This window comes from Sinohyriopsis cumingii, chromosome 8, assembly GCF_028554795.1.
Source record: "Sinohyriopsis cumingii isolate HCF-2022 chromosome 8, ASM2855479v2, whole genome shotgun sequence".
Taxonomy (NCBI): Eukaryota; Metazoa; Mollusca; class Bivalvia; order Unionida; family Unionidae; genus Sinohyriopsis; species Sinohyriopsis cumingii.
In genome coordinates, this window is record NC_142968.1 from 25,754,818 (window position 1) to 25,772,211 (window position 17,394).

Sequence of the window (17,394 nt, forward strand, 5' to 3'; positions counted from 1 at the left end):
TTAATTAAAATACTGTCAGTGGTTCAAAGGATGTACTCTGAACAAGGACACAAGTCACGTGACCGTGCCATGACATACACTTAAAGGCAGGGGGCATGGCTGACGCCACCTACTGCACATGTTCTATAAATGGCTACAGTTTCAGTGCCATATCTTCAGATATTCTTGACAAGGATACAAATGACATAAAAACATGTTCCCTTACCATGACCTTCACCACTAGACAGTGGGAATGATATGGTACATGTACATGATATACCATCAAGTCATGATATATACAAAGTTTTTCAGCAAAGTATCTACAGTGGTTCAGAAGTTAAACCCTTGGCAATGATACAAATAATAAAAATTCTGAGTGACCTTGAACGATGGCAGAGGACATGGCTATTGTTGTTATGATGTAGACAGCAAAGTTAAAAATTGGTCCCACTGTTATAAAGTAATGGGCTGAACAAGCTGTTAATGTCTCGAAGGATAGATGGATGGACAATGTCATAACGTAATATGACTGACTTAAGAATGATGCATAATAAAGGCAAAGATGTTTTTAAAAAACTCCAAAAGTAAAGGCATAAAAAAAATGAAGAATGAGGTCAACAAAATTTTAAAAAAAATTAAAGGTCTAATTTTCTTCTATATGATATGCACTATTTCCCAAGATCTCTGGTGGAACATCAAAATGGGATGCATGGCACAGCAAACAGCTTGTCTCCATTAGATGCTTCTTTATAACATGCTGGGCATATCTGGTCTATTCTATATCCATCCACTGGCCTACAGTACAACCTTTTATAAATTCTTAAGTTTCAAAAGATAATAAATGCAGTAGAGTAAACATCTAGGTTTTCTCTGCAAATATAACCTATAAATTAAACTAAATGCTATGACAGAGTGCTGTAATCATTTTAAAAAATGTGTTAAAGTACTTTCTTTACAAGTTCACGTCTCCATCAATGGCCAAGCAAAAAGACGAAAACTAACCTATATTTATTTCATGCTATTGTGGCTTTCGTTATGCTTTGTACTAATTTCAGTTCTCATTCATCCCTTGAGAGTAGTTTTAAAAGTCTGAGAATATGTACGCTGATAAGGCAAATAAATATGTGTTTCCTATTACACTTCGTTTAAAATTAGGGTAGGTAGGTAATTAATGATTAGGATATATAATGTCCTAAGTACTGGGCTAAACTACCAGGAGGTGGGTGGGTGCTAAGGGAACAGGGATGGTTGGCTGACCAAAACCACATATTTTTCTTTTGGCCTAGTAACCAATTTTCTCCAGTAGAACTGTGTCATTTGTTTTGGTGTAGCCCTGCATGAGCAAGCCACTGTTCTGATTGGTACTCAGTAATCACTGAGGTGTTGCTGTGCCAATGGAACACCAACCAAACAAGTTTTAGACTGGAACCATTTTGTGACTATCTACCAACTATGGCTAGAGATGTCTGTGTGTGTGTGTGTGTGTATGTGTGTGTATGTGTGTGTGTGTGAGTAAGAAAATAATGTTCTTTGGCAGTGTGTTATTACAGACCATTTAAATTTTCTGTAGAAGTGGTGGTTGCCTAGGATTTTCTTTGAATCAGGATATTTTTAGTTTCTTTTACCTGAAGATATTCTTTTCCAAGTAATGTAATGGATATAATTAATGTATATGTCAATGTGACCATGTATGCACATTTATTCAAATGAAATTAAATACTATTTGTTGATCAAATTCTTAATACTAAATTAGTTTAACCAAAGAGTATTCAATCCTGGCTGCTTAATACTCTGCACCTTAAATGTCATCAAAAGCTTGTACATGAAAATTATTGATAGCTATGAAGTTTACTATGGTAGCCATGTACTAAACTGGGTCAGGAAAAGAGGACATGTGGCCCATCATAACAAATGACAGGAAAGTACAAATCTGTTTTCATTGTGACATAAAGGTGCAGGTCGTTCAATCCAGTTTGTGCTGGATCATACCTTTAGGTTGACGTCGTCCAAAAATATCCAAGTAATTTAACATTGATTTTACCATATGTGCTTCTTGGGTCATTTAAATAATGACTTTCCAAAGGAATATGGATGTATAAGGATACAAATGAATTGAATAATTACAATCTGTTGCTGTTGTTATTGGGTTTAAAGCCATTTTTCAGCACATGACAGACCATACATGGCAACCAATATAACAGATACAAGAAACTGTGAAAAACCTGGAAAGATTCACCGCCCCACAGGAAGCTACTGGCAAGCTTTCTCACATACCCAAACTGGCCAAGCCCAAGGCTCAAACCCATTAGGCTGTGATCCATAACCGTGAGCATTTTAGACCACTCGGGTCCCCAAATGCAATTTAAAATTATGTGCAAATCAAATTCTAAAACTAACACTCATTACTGAAACAGTTCTGAATGCCAACACAACCTGTTACTATAGTACTTTTTTCTACCAATCTAAGCAAATGTATGGGGTTTTTTTCTCAAACTTTTTATGGGCCATAAATTATTTTAATTAAAATCCCAGACCCGACCCCACCCACTTCTAATGAAATGGTCAGCCCCCTATGGGAGTCCATTGCCTGGCCCACTCTAGGTGTAGAGCAGGGGTGTCCAAAGTCTGGCCTACGAGCCAATAACGGCCTGCAGTAAGATTTCATATGGCCCGCAGCTTTGGTCATATAATGTATTATTTATGGCCCAGATATGAATGAAAGGCAGAATTGTGTTTTTAGAGTTGTTCATGTCTGCCTGAGTGGCTTATATTTAGTTACATTACCATTTGAAAAATAAAGATAATTGTGACAATGAAAATTGTTTTATTTATTTATTGTTTATTTGGCTTTTTTCATTTATTTATTGTTCTATAACAGTGTATATTTGCATGTAATTTCTGTGGTTAAAAAACATCAGAAGGAACTATTGGCCCCTGGACATCTTCACTTTATCAAATCTGGCCCTCTTTGCAAAAAGTTTGGACACCCCTGGTGTAGAGGGTATGTCTGTCATTCATATACAAGTATTAATGTATTAAATCGTGTGTCTGATAACATAACCACTGTATCCTTCAGGCACAGCACAGTTATGGTGAATTCACTATTTTTTCTTGGGGTAAAATTTTTTGTGGATTTCTGGGTTGCTTCAAACCACAGCTCTAAAAACCCATTGAGTCCACCTGGAAACAAAATGACCCTTCACCAACCAATCAGTCTTTTTTTTTGGCAAAAATACAGAACCTGATACCACAGACATAAATGAACTGACAGTGTAGGACCTATTACATCTGACTGACATTTTGAAACCACTGTCAAGTGCATACAGGTTCAAATCCAACTCTGCCATTGGTAAATACGTACATGTACTTGCTTTTAAGTAGAATCCAACTACAAACAGCATAATGCCAGATATGCCATTAAATAATCATACTGGCAGTTAATAGTAGCCCAGTCTATTATTGAGGAATGGAGTTCTAAAATGATCATTTGTGATTGATCTCAATTTAGATCCTTGCTATTTTTCTCCTTACTTTGCAACCAAATAACGCAAGTATTACTTTCAAAATTAATGGATCTGTTCATAAAATCTTGAAAGGATCATTGTGGCCAAGGCAGGACTGCGGGAATATCCTTCAGTTACTTGCCTGACCACTTTTACGTCATCAGGGACAGATATAAACTATTAATTTGTCCTAAAACATGATACATTTATTTAAAACTGGCAATGAGACTCACTGGTGTTTTTCTCATTGCTTAAGTTCTAAATCTGGGTTCTGTTTTGACATCCATAACCAGTGCCATATTCGGATCACATTAACCAATATTTACTGTATTCAGATATTCACCGCAAATTATTGCTAACGTAATAATCAATATGTCTGCCTGCAGTTGAGATGAAAAGATTCCCTAAGAAATGCTTTGATTATTATGAAGATAAGAGAAGAAGCAATAATGGAAGCAAATTTATTTGCAATGCATCAACCTATCTGATCCGCTCCTGTTGATTTCTTAGAATTTAACTTTTTCAGTTTACCAATTATATTCACATGACATAAATTTAACTGTAAATTGTACATTTTCTGGAATTACTAACTTAATACAATTAGGTAGTTTTTGTTGTTGTTTTGCATTATTACTTGATATACTGGTAGTTAAACTTATTACAAATCTCTTAATCCAATCTTCATGTTTCTATTTGGATTAACATACTTCATAATTTTCCACATTTTGTTTGGAATTTAAAAATTTCTTTCAGCAGATTGTTATGCCTGAGTTTGTATTTAAGCCAATCCGTAACTTGAAAAAGTGTTGCTGTTCTAACTAGCTTCATTGATTTCAGTAGTGAGCCATACAGGTTATTAACAGTGCTTCAAACTTTTTGTTTTTAAAGAAACATGTTGATCTAGTGGTTTCAAGTGCTTCAGTGGGATCTTCTACATTTTTTACATAAAGAAGCAATAAGCTAGCTAAATCAGATAAAACTGGGAATAGCATAGAGATTCTGGCACCATTGCTGCACGAACCAGTTATCAAATGATCATTACATTTTTCATGCAGTGTATTTTGAACTGGTAGAGAAAACAATTATCATGTAAAGTAAGGTATCTTGTAATCTTGTTTATTTCAAGTTGAGTCTAACTGCAACCTGCAGTTGTGTCTGGTTGTGAAACAGAAAATGTTCTGTATTAAACATACCCAGATCTGCCACTGCATAATGTGTAGATCTGGGTATTTGTGGTTTGATAGGAGTAATCAGGAGAACACACAAAAAACTGATTTGCTTATGTAATATACAATGGCTCATCAGGGTCTACCATATATACTCACTTATAAGTTGAGTCAAACTGCAAACTCCACAGACCCAGATCTGGGTAAATGGGTTTGTTAGGAATAATTAGTCGAACAAACAACAACCACTTTGAACTGCTAGCACGTTATGTAATGGCAGATCTGGTTCTATGCTGGATTCTTCTTATAAGCAAGTATATATGGTATGTTTTGTCTATACAACCAACAAAAATACCATATAGAGTCAAGAATAAATAAAAGATTGTGCAGAAACTGGTGCAAACCTCTATTAGTCTTCCACTTCATAATGGGGTGGTAGATCAGAATCTATGCTGATCACTTGAAATTTGCAGTAGAACAATCAGTGTACTTATAGTGTGACAAATGTAAATAATCAATGACTGATCAGTAATGCTAAATGACCAATTTTTCAATTATGACTCTGAATAATCAATCATAAAAAATTAAAGCATTACCCTTAGGAACATTTTAATACCTTTAATACAGAACATTTTCTCTGTTTAATACAGAACATTTTCTGTTTCACAACCAGACACAATGCTTACTGGATAAAATCAAAACAGATCATTTAAATACACAACGGTAACTCTGTCCCCTGAGTACCAGCCATTTGGACATTTTCTTAACACTGTGATTTGGTGACCCCAAAAAAAAATATATACCTATATAATTATTTTTCCCCTTTGTTTTAAGTTTTCTGCAGCACAAAATCATCCTGGGAACGTAAAATACAGAAACAATGACTTCCAGGTCAAATAGCCTTATAACTGAACTCAACTGCCAACAGCATGTCATATGAAATAATCTGGCAAACTGTTGGACATAAGCAAAACAAATTATTAAAAGCAGAATAAGAAAATAAAATATTACAGTCATATCGACTGAGTGGAACAACCATTGATGCAAAATAGTGCAGATTTAAGAAGATAACAAAGGACAGGCTGTCATTCTGATGCAGAAATCAAAACACGGTACTGGGTTAAAAATATGTCTGCAACAAGAGTTTCAAGTTTTTTTCAGCTTGGTTGACTGTTATATGGATGTCTGATTACTGCCTGAAACTCAAATACCAAAAATATCCCTCTTGGCAAGTACTGAATAAACATGCCAGAAATAAACAAAAACTATGCAAGATGGTATTTTTAGTTACCCTACCACCAGCAATGACTATTAAAAATCTTAATGTGACTCCTGATTTGACAAACTATGGAACAATTGCCCACTAATAAAAACGTGCTAGTGTTGCTCTTCTGAGTGGCAGTTTAGTAAAACTCAGGAGTCATCAATACCACAGACAACTGATGTGCCAGTAAACTGCTGCATTTTTCTGTGATGAACATGACATTTCAAAGAAATGGAAAAGCCACGGTATCTGTGACAAGTACAGAATATATCTCTAGCCAATCATAAGCAATGGTTAATCATTTCTGATGATCCAATCATTGATCTGTAACCTTCAACAGATTCACAACATTTGTGTAGTCCCAGAGATCGTGTATGTTATTCAATTGCAGAATTGATTTTGGCTTGTTCTCAAGTGGGCATGTAACAAACAATAACAAATACTTCATCAGTGTTTCCCCTAGGGGTGCAAGATTGAGAGTTAAAAAAATACATGGTGTCAGAACTCACGGTCAGACTGAGTAAAATACAAATGGTGTCAGAACTGGGCATCAAATTAAAAATTTGGGGATCTCTGATGCACATATGCAGGTAAAGGGAAACATGGCTTTCATATAAACAGCTAAACTGAGCTTATTCTATAATGTGTTCTGTGCAAAAATAACATCCTTGCAATAACCAAACTATTGTACCAAAGATGGTTAGGTAAAGCTTTCTGCTCAGATCCCCAATTTCTAAACATTTTTTTAATGCACATTATCTTCCTTGGAGTATGCATTCTGACAATTGTTAGTTACATCACATCACCACAATTAGACAACTGTGACTTATCGAAGTATCACTTTAAAGATGAAAACTTGTGGAAAATACTGTTTCTTGGTACACTGAACTTTCATGCAAGTGAATTATGTTCCCTTCTTTCAAAATTAAAGAAGTGTCTGTGTGTTTGTGATTTGGATTTTTAACATAGCTTTAAAGAAATTTCAGTCATATTGCTATGATGTCTGCAGTATGGCAGTTTATAGTGACGTCTAGCTTGTTGATAAAATTGGCAATGTTTACACTGAAGGATAAAATTTACAGGTTTCAATAAATAACATTACATATTAAGGTTACTTTACATTAATAATTACAGTATTAACATATAGGCAGAGAAACTTTGAGTGGAATGTCATCACCTGGGCAAGGATACTTAGAGGGACAGCAAAAATAAAATACACTTACTTGAAGAAAAAAAACCAAAATACTTAGCATCCTTGAGAAAGTACATAAAATTCAAACAGAAAAGAACCGCATAGCTGCCAACCTTCCAGGCTCACAATTAGTGAAAATAGGGATAAAAAGTCGTGAATTTGGACATGAATTAGTGAAAAATACCATGGCAATAACTCCATCCACTCTGACCATTCCATCCACTCTGGCCGTCAATACTACACTATATCAAGTTCGCAATATAAAACTAAAACACTACATATATGCAGAAATAGTTATTTATCAAGACATGATACTGTGGCAGACTTGAACTTCCTCAACTACTTGATCGAAAATTTGTTTTCTAAACAGTTCAGGCTTCTTGCCTGCTGGTTGATCTTGGGGACTAAAATTACTGACAAATTTTCTGCAGCTAAGTAGGCCCTAAAGTCCGTCTTATTTTTCCTCACTAGAGAAAATACTCTTTCGCTGTCACTGTTGCTGTGAGGAACGCACAGGAGCTGCAGCACTTTTGGTTCTTCCACAGGAAAATTTGGAAGCGATTTTCGAGTCCGGGAACATTTGTCAGAACAAATGTTTAGCATGGTCTCCAGCTGATAAAGGTAGAATGTGTTCAACAAGAAAACTCACAAATAATGCTTCAGTGCTGGTAGCCTGCAGGTCTTCAATCAATAGCTTAAAATATTCCAGAGCTGAAATCTGCGAATTCTTAATTTTCCCAACTTTTACGTGTTTTTTGCAACCAACGTGCTTCCTCACATCGTCTCTGCAATGGCACACTGAGTGCAAAAAGAATGATAAATATCAATGTTTAATGGCAGAATGCACGGCCAATTTTTGATATATTCCAAATTAAACTTCACTTTTTGAGTAATACATTTCTTTTTCCTTGGTGGTGAAGACATTTTCAAGATCTTACAGGCGATGATGAACGGTAACTCAAATCAGTGTTGATGACGCATGCGCGGAGCAAAATTCCAGTTAGGCCCCAGTTTCTCTCAAAATCATGTGTAAAACTGCTCTTATACATATAGATTAAAATAGGCTAAAATGCTTGCTACTGGGCCAACTGTACTATTCGGCTGTAGATCTACTAATATCACGACCAGCAGTACCGGACCGTTTTGGCAACTGCAAATATCACGACTAGTGCTTAACAGGAAATCGGTTATTTTATTAAAGATTTAAAATCATTGAGGATTGGAGAATTCATGAATTTTTGGCTTGCGCCGTGAATCCATGAATCGCTGAAAAAGTCGTGAAATTCACACCAAATTCGTGAGGGTTGGCAGCTATGGAACTGCTATCCTGAAAATCTTTGGAAGATTCACAGTCTTACAAAAGTAATATAAATTGTTGTTTTTGTAGGGTTTAACACCATTTTTCAGCACAAGATAGGCTATACATGTTGGCCAGTATAAATGGTGGAGGAAGAACCTGGAAAACCCTCCCCAAAACAACCACTGACCCACGATTAGCTACTGGCAAGCTTTCTCACATACCAACATTGGCTGAGTAATATATGTAATTGTACATTAACATATGCTCGTAAAATATAACCTTTGTTTTTGAATCCACAAGATTTCCAAAAGTTGGGCCCAAATATCTTTCACAACATGTGACATGTGTCAAACTAGAGACTAAAGGATTATAAATATAATTATATTTGTAACATTCAAATTTAACTTGTGCCAATGTCAACTGTTTTGTAAACAGATTTTAAAAAATTGAATTATTTTGTCTTTAAATAAGAAAACATGCTTTAAGATTACTCATGAATTTCCGTATATTTCTTACTGAAGGGAACCCCCGAAGTACCAGTACAGTGAAAAAGTAACATGGCACATACCACTGGAAACAATTGTGGTAAACTGGTAATACCACACACCTTTATTCAACATGTTCTTTGGAAAGGCACTTGACTCCCATTCCTCAGCATGATAAAACAAAAATATTTTGAAAATTTCTGTCAAAAACCAACCAGCAGCTGATCTTTGACAGTGTAGAGCATACATCACAACAAAATGTTTCTTCTTCAGACACTATTGGCACTCTCTGCTGTACTGCATATCTTGTGTCATGAAGAAAATTGTTAATCAGTTTATTTTATTCCATTTACTTTTATTTCTATTCTATTCCATTCTATTATTTAATTTAATTTTATACTATCGCTACCTAAATGAAAACTTTAAAGAAATGCCATGAATTATTTCTGAACTGGTGAGAGTCTATCACATTTCTGGTCTTTGTACAACATGTAACACTGAACTACAAGAGGTTTTCTGAACAGTGTTTTGAGCACATTTTTATTTTACTTCTTCCTACAAGCATGACAAATTCAGGAAAGGATTTCCAACAAGAAATTTCTCATCATTTAAACTGTCAGAAAGGTAAAATGAAACTTAGTACTATTCTACAGATTAAGAAGCTAATACATGGATGGTGACACTCACAATAAATTGTTCCAGAGACTTACATTGCATTAGGTCCATCAAGCTGGTAATACTTACATACAAGCACTACTTCCACTTTTATTTATATTTGCAGGAGCATTACAATAGAGAAGACACTGCAAGTGCTATTCAAAAGACACTGGGATGAAGAAGTTATTTGATACCATATATACTCGCTGATAAGTTGAGTCAAACTGCCAGCAACAAAGATCCTGAACTGCCATATCATAATGCACCTGCAGATTGGGGTTTATGCCGGTTGTTCTATTGATTACCCCAACCAAACTGAACAGCCCCAGATTTGCCAGCGCATTATGTGATGGCAGATCTGGATCTGTGCAGTTTGCAGTTTGAATCGTAAATGATTATATGGTGATCTTTAGCGATCTCAGACCAGCTAATTTATATTTTTGTTTTCAGAAATACTGAAATTGTTGGATACTTCTCTATGATCAAGGTATGGTGGGTTTGTTATTTTAATGGCACTTTCAACACACTACTGGCAATATCATGCCATGGAAATGGCTACGAAGTCCCTTTCCCAAACACACACTATGGCCGGTGACTTGGACTGGACTGATGTGTATTTAACAAGTGGCTCTTCAATTATAGTCCTTGAATTACTGCAGCTCCCCATATCAAAAGCATGCTTGAAACAGAGATGGAAACAATTGTCCTTGATCACTGCTTTATCTAAATTTCCATTAAAATTCCTATTTTTGTTGTCATAATGACTGGGAAAGTCAAATATTCAATCAGCTTTTAAAAAATTGTATTAAAAAGCTATTGCATCCATCAGAAGAAAAGTCCTCTCACAAGCCCTTTCATATGCTGGCATATTGTTAATGACTCAAGATCCTCTACATGAATCCTCTCTCCTTTTACCTTATTCTGTAACTAAAAAAGAAGCTCTATGCATGTGCATGTTTTGCAGATCAATTTGGCCTCCAAATAAATAGCAGAGACATGCTGAACCTTTTAATCAAGTTTCAAATGGCAACCATGCTCAAAAGAAAAGAAAACCTAACACATTTAGCACATAGACATCAAACACATTTTCCCTTTTCAATACTTATACTAGTGTCACCACATCACCCGATACATTTTAGAATTCCAATTGGCTGACAACATGAATCTATATTAGGCATCTGTAAGATGTTATACTTGATTACAAGAATTCCATCAGGCACTACTGCCTTGTGCTAATATTAAATGTCATACTAAATCTAATACTACCTTCCCCCTTGGAAACTTTACTCCAATAGCATTATCTGGTGGAGTATAATACTTTCGGTTTGGCTCAGGATTTATACCCAGCCAAACAACACTACAGGTGATGCAGTTCCCAATAGAGAATACAATAATAGGATAATTCTGTTCCTTGTTAAGGTCAGCTCATCTTCATCTCTAACTCACCATATATACTCACTTATAAGTCCAACTGTAAAGAATATACCGGTAAACTCAGATCTGTGGTCACATATTGCACTGGCAGATCTAGGCCTATGTTATTTGTTCTACTATTCTCCTAATTACTCCTATAAAACTGCATTGACCCAAATCTGCTGAGTTCATTATGTGACAGCAACATCTTAATCTGTGCAGTTTGCAGTTGCGTGACACATATGTGATTTATACATATTTAATCATAAGGTGATACAGAACATCAGACACAATGGAAGCTGTTTCATATTTAAAAACAGCCAGCCCAGTTAAAATTCTTGTAACTGAAATAAACGCTCTCTGCTTTTGCATGCAATATTTGGTTAATATGTATCCTACAAAAACATGATATAGTATCCAAGATCAATTATTTACCCTGACAATGTTAAATTACACATTACTGGCCCAGTGATAATCCCTATATTCTATGTATTCCTAATAGAGAAAAAAATGTACCCATAATATACAATATCTGACATTAACTTTTTTAAAACTAAAATATTTTATTAATCGTAGGCCTTCGTGCATTGATTTATAAGTTAGCCTTTGTTCTGGAAAATTATTTATCACTTAAATTACAAATTACAACAAAGAAAAGCATACAAAAATAGCCTTTTGTGTGAAAAGCCAATATAGGTCCACAAATTATATCAGCTCTGTTTAATATGTTTTAGACATGTTTCTCATACAAGGTTTCAAAGGATGAGAGGAAACAAGGGGAAATGCAAGCAATGATGCCAGTACTTCAAATTAATGACTGAACTTAAAAATTTTTTGCGTAATCAGGCTGGGTCTACCTTGACATGCACCTTTGTGACATCAGTTCTACTTAAATTATTAAACCTTCCCAAACAATTTTATATGTATGAGTGGGAATACTGCCTGAATTAGTAAAGTATGTAAAGTTACCAAATTGTTAAAGCTCCAGAAATCCAATAAATCCCGATATTTTTTAAAAAGATAAAATAAATCCATATTATATCATTCTGGATGTAAAGAAAAGATAGATCACCACTTACCAGGATTTGTGGTCACCATGGGGTCAGCTGGTTTCCTAAGGTCTTGTTGAGAAGTAACTGGGATCACAGACATTTGCTGCTGGTGCCCTCCAGATATTACTCCACTATCAGCAAGGCATTGCTGGGACCTGAAGGTCACATTCTGTTTCAGGACTGTTACACCTTCTGAAGTCTTTGTCAAAACATGGTCCATAACTTGTGACACTGTACCAACTGAATCTGGGAGAAGCTGTGCCAATCCTAAAGCTGCACTGCCAACTTGTGGGATTATGGCGTTTCCTGGGGTGACAACTGCCTTTGTTGTATAAACAATCCCTTTATCCTTGTTGACGAGTCCTGCAGGAATGTTAGAACTTTGGACTTCTGATAAAGATTGTGTGACAAGTCGTTTATTATTTATTGTTTGAAGATCAAAATTTGTGGAATAACTCCGTCCCTTCTGCTGAGATAACAGTGCATGTGCAGCCAACTTTTGCTGAACTGTTGATGTAAACACCGAACCTGGGTTGACAGCTGCAAATGACTGGGGTGATATTTCACTAACAGATTTTGCAGACCTTGGAGTATTGGTATCAATTCCTGAATCAACACTTTTATTAGGTTCCACTTTTGCATTCACAATCGTTGCTCCTGGGATAGTTGGGCACTGGAATGCAGATAAGGCAAGACCCGACACAGTATTCTGCGGGAACCTAGGTGTGATAGGAGATATGTGTTCCGAAGATGAGCTGCCAGATTTAGATGTTCCTGTACTCCAGCTGCGTGTGGGGGAAACAAGATATCCACTATTACTAGGATTATGTGGGGAAATTGGAGTGAATGCAGTTGCAAGACCACGCATACTCTGTGGGGATGATGCATGCCGTTGCCTAGGAGACAAGGATGGCTGAGAAGGGTCGGGGGAGAAAGCAGGAGTTGTAGATCTTGAATTCCCAAGAGAAACTAACATGTTTGCTGCTTCTGTTTCATCAATATCAAAACGTTTTCTGTTCCCATGATCATACTCACTGTCCCGAGAGCTGTCTGCCCACTCAATCTGTCCCTCTTTCATCTCTCCCTTTCTCATTCCTGGAAAAGTTGGGGCGGCTCGAGGAGTCTTATTATCTAAGGACAAATGCCTTGAGCAATACCCTCGTCGCTGAGATTCTTTTGTACACCCTTCCTTGGAACACAACCTTCTCCATTGTTTGCCATTGAACTTCTTTCTAATTCCATTTGGAGTTGACACTACATCACCTTTCTTATATTTCTGTTGTGTTACCGGCGATCGTGGTGTACTTGACCGACTGCTTTCTCCTGACTGAACACTATGGCTCCGCACCGTTTCCCGCTTCTTTGGAGGCTGTTTGCTCTTTCCATCACTCTGACTTTGGCCTGACCTAGACCCTGGAGTTGCACTTCCAGATCTTGGTGTACTCAAACCTGATGAATCAAAGTAGACCTCCTCACTCCTCATTTCATCCTCAGAGGATTCACGCTCAAAACTAGCACTCTGAGCTAGAGAGGGAGATCTTTCCATTCTTGTTAGTGGGGATGAACTATCCATGTATGGGTGATGAGCTATTTGGACAGGAGGCTGCAATGGATGCATTCCCAATGGGTAACTACTAGCAGGTATTGAGATCTGTGGGGATACTGGAGGTGGTGTGTGATGATCAGGGATACCTTCCTCCAAGTCCTCATGCCATGGGGGTTGCAAAAGTCTTACTGCTGCTCTAGATACGCATACAACAGGACCAAATCTCTCAACATGGGAATCATTTAACAACTGAATTCTGTACATTATTGGCTGGACCTTTTTCTCAACAATTTGTCCCTCGTAAAAAATATTTTCCTCTGGAATAATTCTAACACATACTTTACAACCTATTGCAATCATTATTGCCAAAGGACAATGGTCACTTATTAGGTCAGTGCTATGATTGTCTAACACATCATTGTAATAAAACAAATCATATTCGCCATCAAACAACACACCAATACGTCGATTCTGAATAATATTTTTAATAATCCCTGCCTGATAAGTAGAGTTTCTCCTAGCCAAGACTCGCTGGTTGATCCAATCCTGTAAGTTTATCATTGGTCGCTTTGCTTGATATACAGGGGCAGACAAATCTTGGTCTAGCTCATCCACAGCCTTGCGTTTCTTAGGTGGTTTAGCAATGACTTTCTCTTCAGTTGGAGATTTTACTATAAAAGAAAGAAACTTTTAATCACTGGTATATGTGATTTTTCATAGTGGATAATGACTTAAAGCCAAGTGAGGTCATAGTAGAAACATCAGGGTAAAAAGGTATACAAGTTTAACCTTGACAGCCTACATTAATACACCTCTCCCTTGATAACTCGTGCACAATGGGGTACAAACACATAGACCGCACTATAAGCGAGGTGTGAGTTATCAAGTGACCTCCAAAAATTGAAATAAAATCTCTATGACATCAAGAAAACCATGGGGGGAGCAGCATTAGGAAACTGGGCTATTTATTGACTGAATCCTCATTTTACAATTATGTTGATAATAATTTTTAATAACACATTTTTTCTAATGAAGTTGTTCATTATTCTGTTTAAATAACATTATTTTAAAAATGTCCAACATATGAAAGAGCGTTCCAACTGGTTTCAACAACCATCATGTGTATGCGTAAAAATAATCTGTTTATTACATCGCTGCTTTTTTGTTTTCTTGATGAGTCTGGTTCCTGAAGTGGTGTTTAATATTATCCTGCCAAATCGGGAGTCCATAGAGCAGGGAACTAGATTAACTGTTGATACACCACCAAACAAGATTCCTTTTTTTCAAAAACACACAACATTTTTTCGTGACACAATTGTCATCGGTGAAACTCAATTTTTGTATTGCTCAATTAGTACAATATTGAAGTCGTGAATTAATTAATTGGAATTAATAATGAAACTTCTTATCATCCTTGAGGATATCTCTAAGTGCCAGTTCAAGTTATCTCTTAAACTCGCTTGCCCACAATGGTACTTATCTCTTTATTTTACGAAGTATTTGTTTCACTTGGCTGCCTTGTTATCTTTGATAACAGTTATGAAAGAGTAGGTTAATTTAAGGTAGTTTATGTTACATACACAATAACATTTTTAAGTGTTCGATTGATCATATGAAGTGAGTTCACCAAACGTATGACCGTGACCGCTAGATTTTAAGTTTGTAGGAATTTTGTGCCTTTTAACTTTTCTTTTACTCCAGTGCAACAATACAACAAATACTTCCGGAAGTCAGTTATCAAAACACGCTTGGCACTTAATTAGGTTATCAGAGAAATGCTCGCGGACATAGCTGTTACAGTAGATTGACGCATTTTACTTTTAATTACAAGAGGACACACTGCATTTATGATGATTACACTTAAAAGGAACTAAAAGATAGAACTAGAACACAAATTTCAATTGATAAAAAAAATTATTTAATTTGTATTTATGTATTAAAGTACTGCCTCCACTCGGCCTGAGTGACATTTTCATCGATCAAAATTTCCGTACATATCATTAATTGCAGTGTACTAGGAATGTCATTTGGAAAGAAAATGTAGAAAATTGTATGACCTATTTTTAAATTTGATATTTCAATGTGCTGATTAAAATTTTCAGGTCCTATCTACCATTTTTGACAACAAAACGAGCGATACATCAAAGTTTCCGTTACCAATTTTTTTGATCATGCTTTTATTCAACAAATAGGGATAAATTTTTTGGAGCATTTTCTGGTTTAAAAAACGGGATCCACGCCTGAACCCACATTATAAGCGGGTTCATGAGTTATCAGGGCGTAATTTATCAAGGAAGTGGTGTACTGAGACATCAGGGTAAAAAGTATGCAAATGTAAGCTTGACAGCCTAAATGGGACTGAAGCATCAGGGTAAGTTATACAAGTTTAAGCTTGATATTGATCAGGGTAAAAGGTCTACAAGTTCAAGCTTGACAGCGTGTATGGGACTGAAGTATCAGAGTAAGTTATACAAGTTTAAGCTTGACAGCCTGTATGGGACTGGAGCATTGGGATAAAAAGTATACAAGTTTAAGGACAGCCAGTATGGGACTGAAGCATCAGGGTAAATTATACAAGTTTAAGCTTGACAGCCCACATTGATACTGAGGCAACAAGGTAAAAAGTGTACAAATTTAAGCATGACAGCATATATGGAACTGAGAAATCAGGGTAAACAGTTTACAAATTTAAGCTTGACAAGTGTATGGGACTGAGGCAATGGGTAAAAAGTTTACAAGTTTAAGCTTGACAGCTGTATGGGACTGAGGCTTTCCCCGAACAGCTTCCTTTACAAAGTTTATGTCCTGGCTAAGTTTTGTGGATTCTTGTCTCACTGTAAAACATGCCATAACTTAAATCACATTTCTGTCCAAAAAACTTCTGTGTAAAGCAAGACAAAAAGAAGGTGACATCTGACAAATTGTATTCAGAAGTTCAGATATTATTTTACCTGTCTCTGCTGCAGTTTCAGCACTTTCTGCTGGGTTTCGTTGTTGTATGCTGCCAGGTGGAGTGGGTGTGGCAGGTGTTGAAGGCACTGTACTAATGCTAGAGGATGATCGGCTAGATGTAGCTGTGTCGCTGGCCTCTTTGTCTGGCGACAGCTTCTTTGTTAGCCTTGCCATATTACCTGCAGTTGAAAAAATAAAGTAGTGATTTCAAAAGAGCACAGTATTACCTGTCTTGAGAGACTACTGCTATGAGACACCACCTGTTTTGAGAGACCGCTATCTCCATGCACAAATTTATTGATTATATAGTGTTATGACCCATTTTGAGAGACCACCTTTCTTGAGAGACCATTATTTTTGGGCAGAAGAGGGGGGTCTTTCAAGACAGGCTCTACTGTGCTTAAAAAACAAAATAATATATAATAACACCTAATATTATGACAAATGACATCTTTATGTCATATAATGCAAAGGCATAATATCCAAGGCATTCAAAAGTACTACTAAATCAATCAATTAACACTATAATATGGTTATATTGAATCAAGTCTGTATTTCTGTCATGTGATAAACAGAATCTTACATTTGTGTTCATATCAAATTAAACGCATTAAACTTATTGAATAATTTAAATCACCAGCTTGCCAAAGGCTCACACAAGACAGACCTTGTTTAATCCATGTGATAGACTTCGTTCAAAGTCATCACTCAACTAATATCCTGTCTTGCCTGTGAAATGAGCTCTGATATGTTGCACGTTTTAACAAGGCTTCCAGTCACAACACCGCTCCGGTGGCCTAGTGGTGAGTGCGTCTGCCTAGGATGCGGGAGGTCGTGGGTTCGATCCCTGGCTGAGTCATACCAAAGACTTAGAAAAAATGGTAC

The 17,394-nt window shown here is 36.4% G+C and overlaps 1 protein-coding gene across 4 annotated transcripts in view; it reads right to left on the reverse strand.

The window, feature by feature from the left end:
• Nucleotides 1–17,394, reverse strand: part of LOC149793168 (protein capicua homolog) — a 181,734-nt gene that overhangs the window by 106,513 nt on the left and 57,827 nt on the right. For all 4 annotated transcript variants that reach the window (XM_089967095.1, XM_089967097.1, XM_089967096.1 and 1 more), the window contains exons 5-6: nucleotides 16,509–16,688; nucleotides 12,039–14,228 (exon numbers count right to left, since the gene is read on the reverse strand). In XM_089967095.1, coding sequence (XP_089823221.1) covers nucleotides 12,039–14,228; nucleotides 16,509–16,688 — 2,370 coding nt within the window. The remainder of the gene's footprint in view (nucleotides 1–12,038; nucleotides 14,229–16,508; nucleotides 16,689–17,394) is intronic.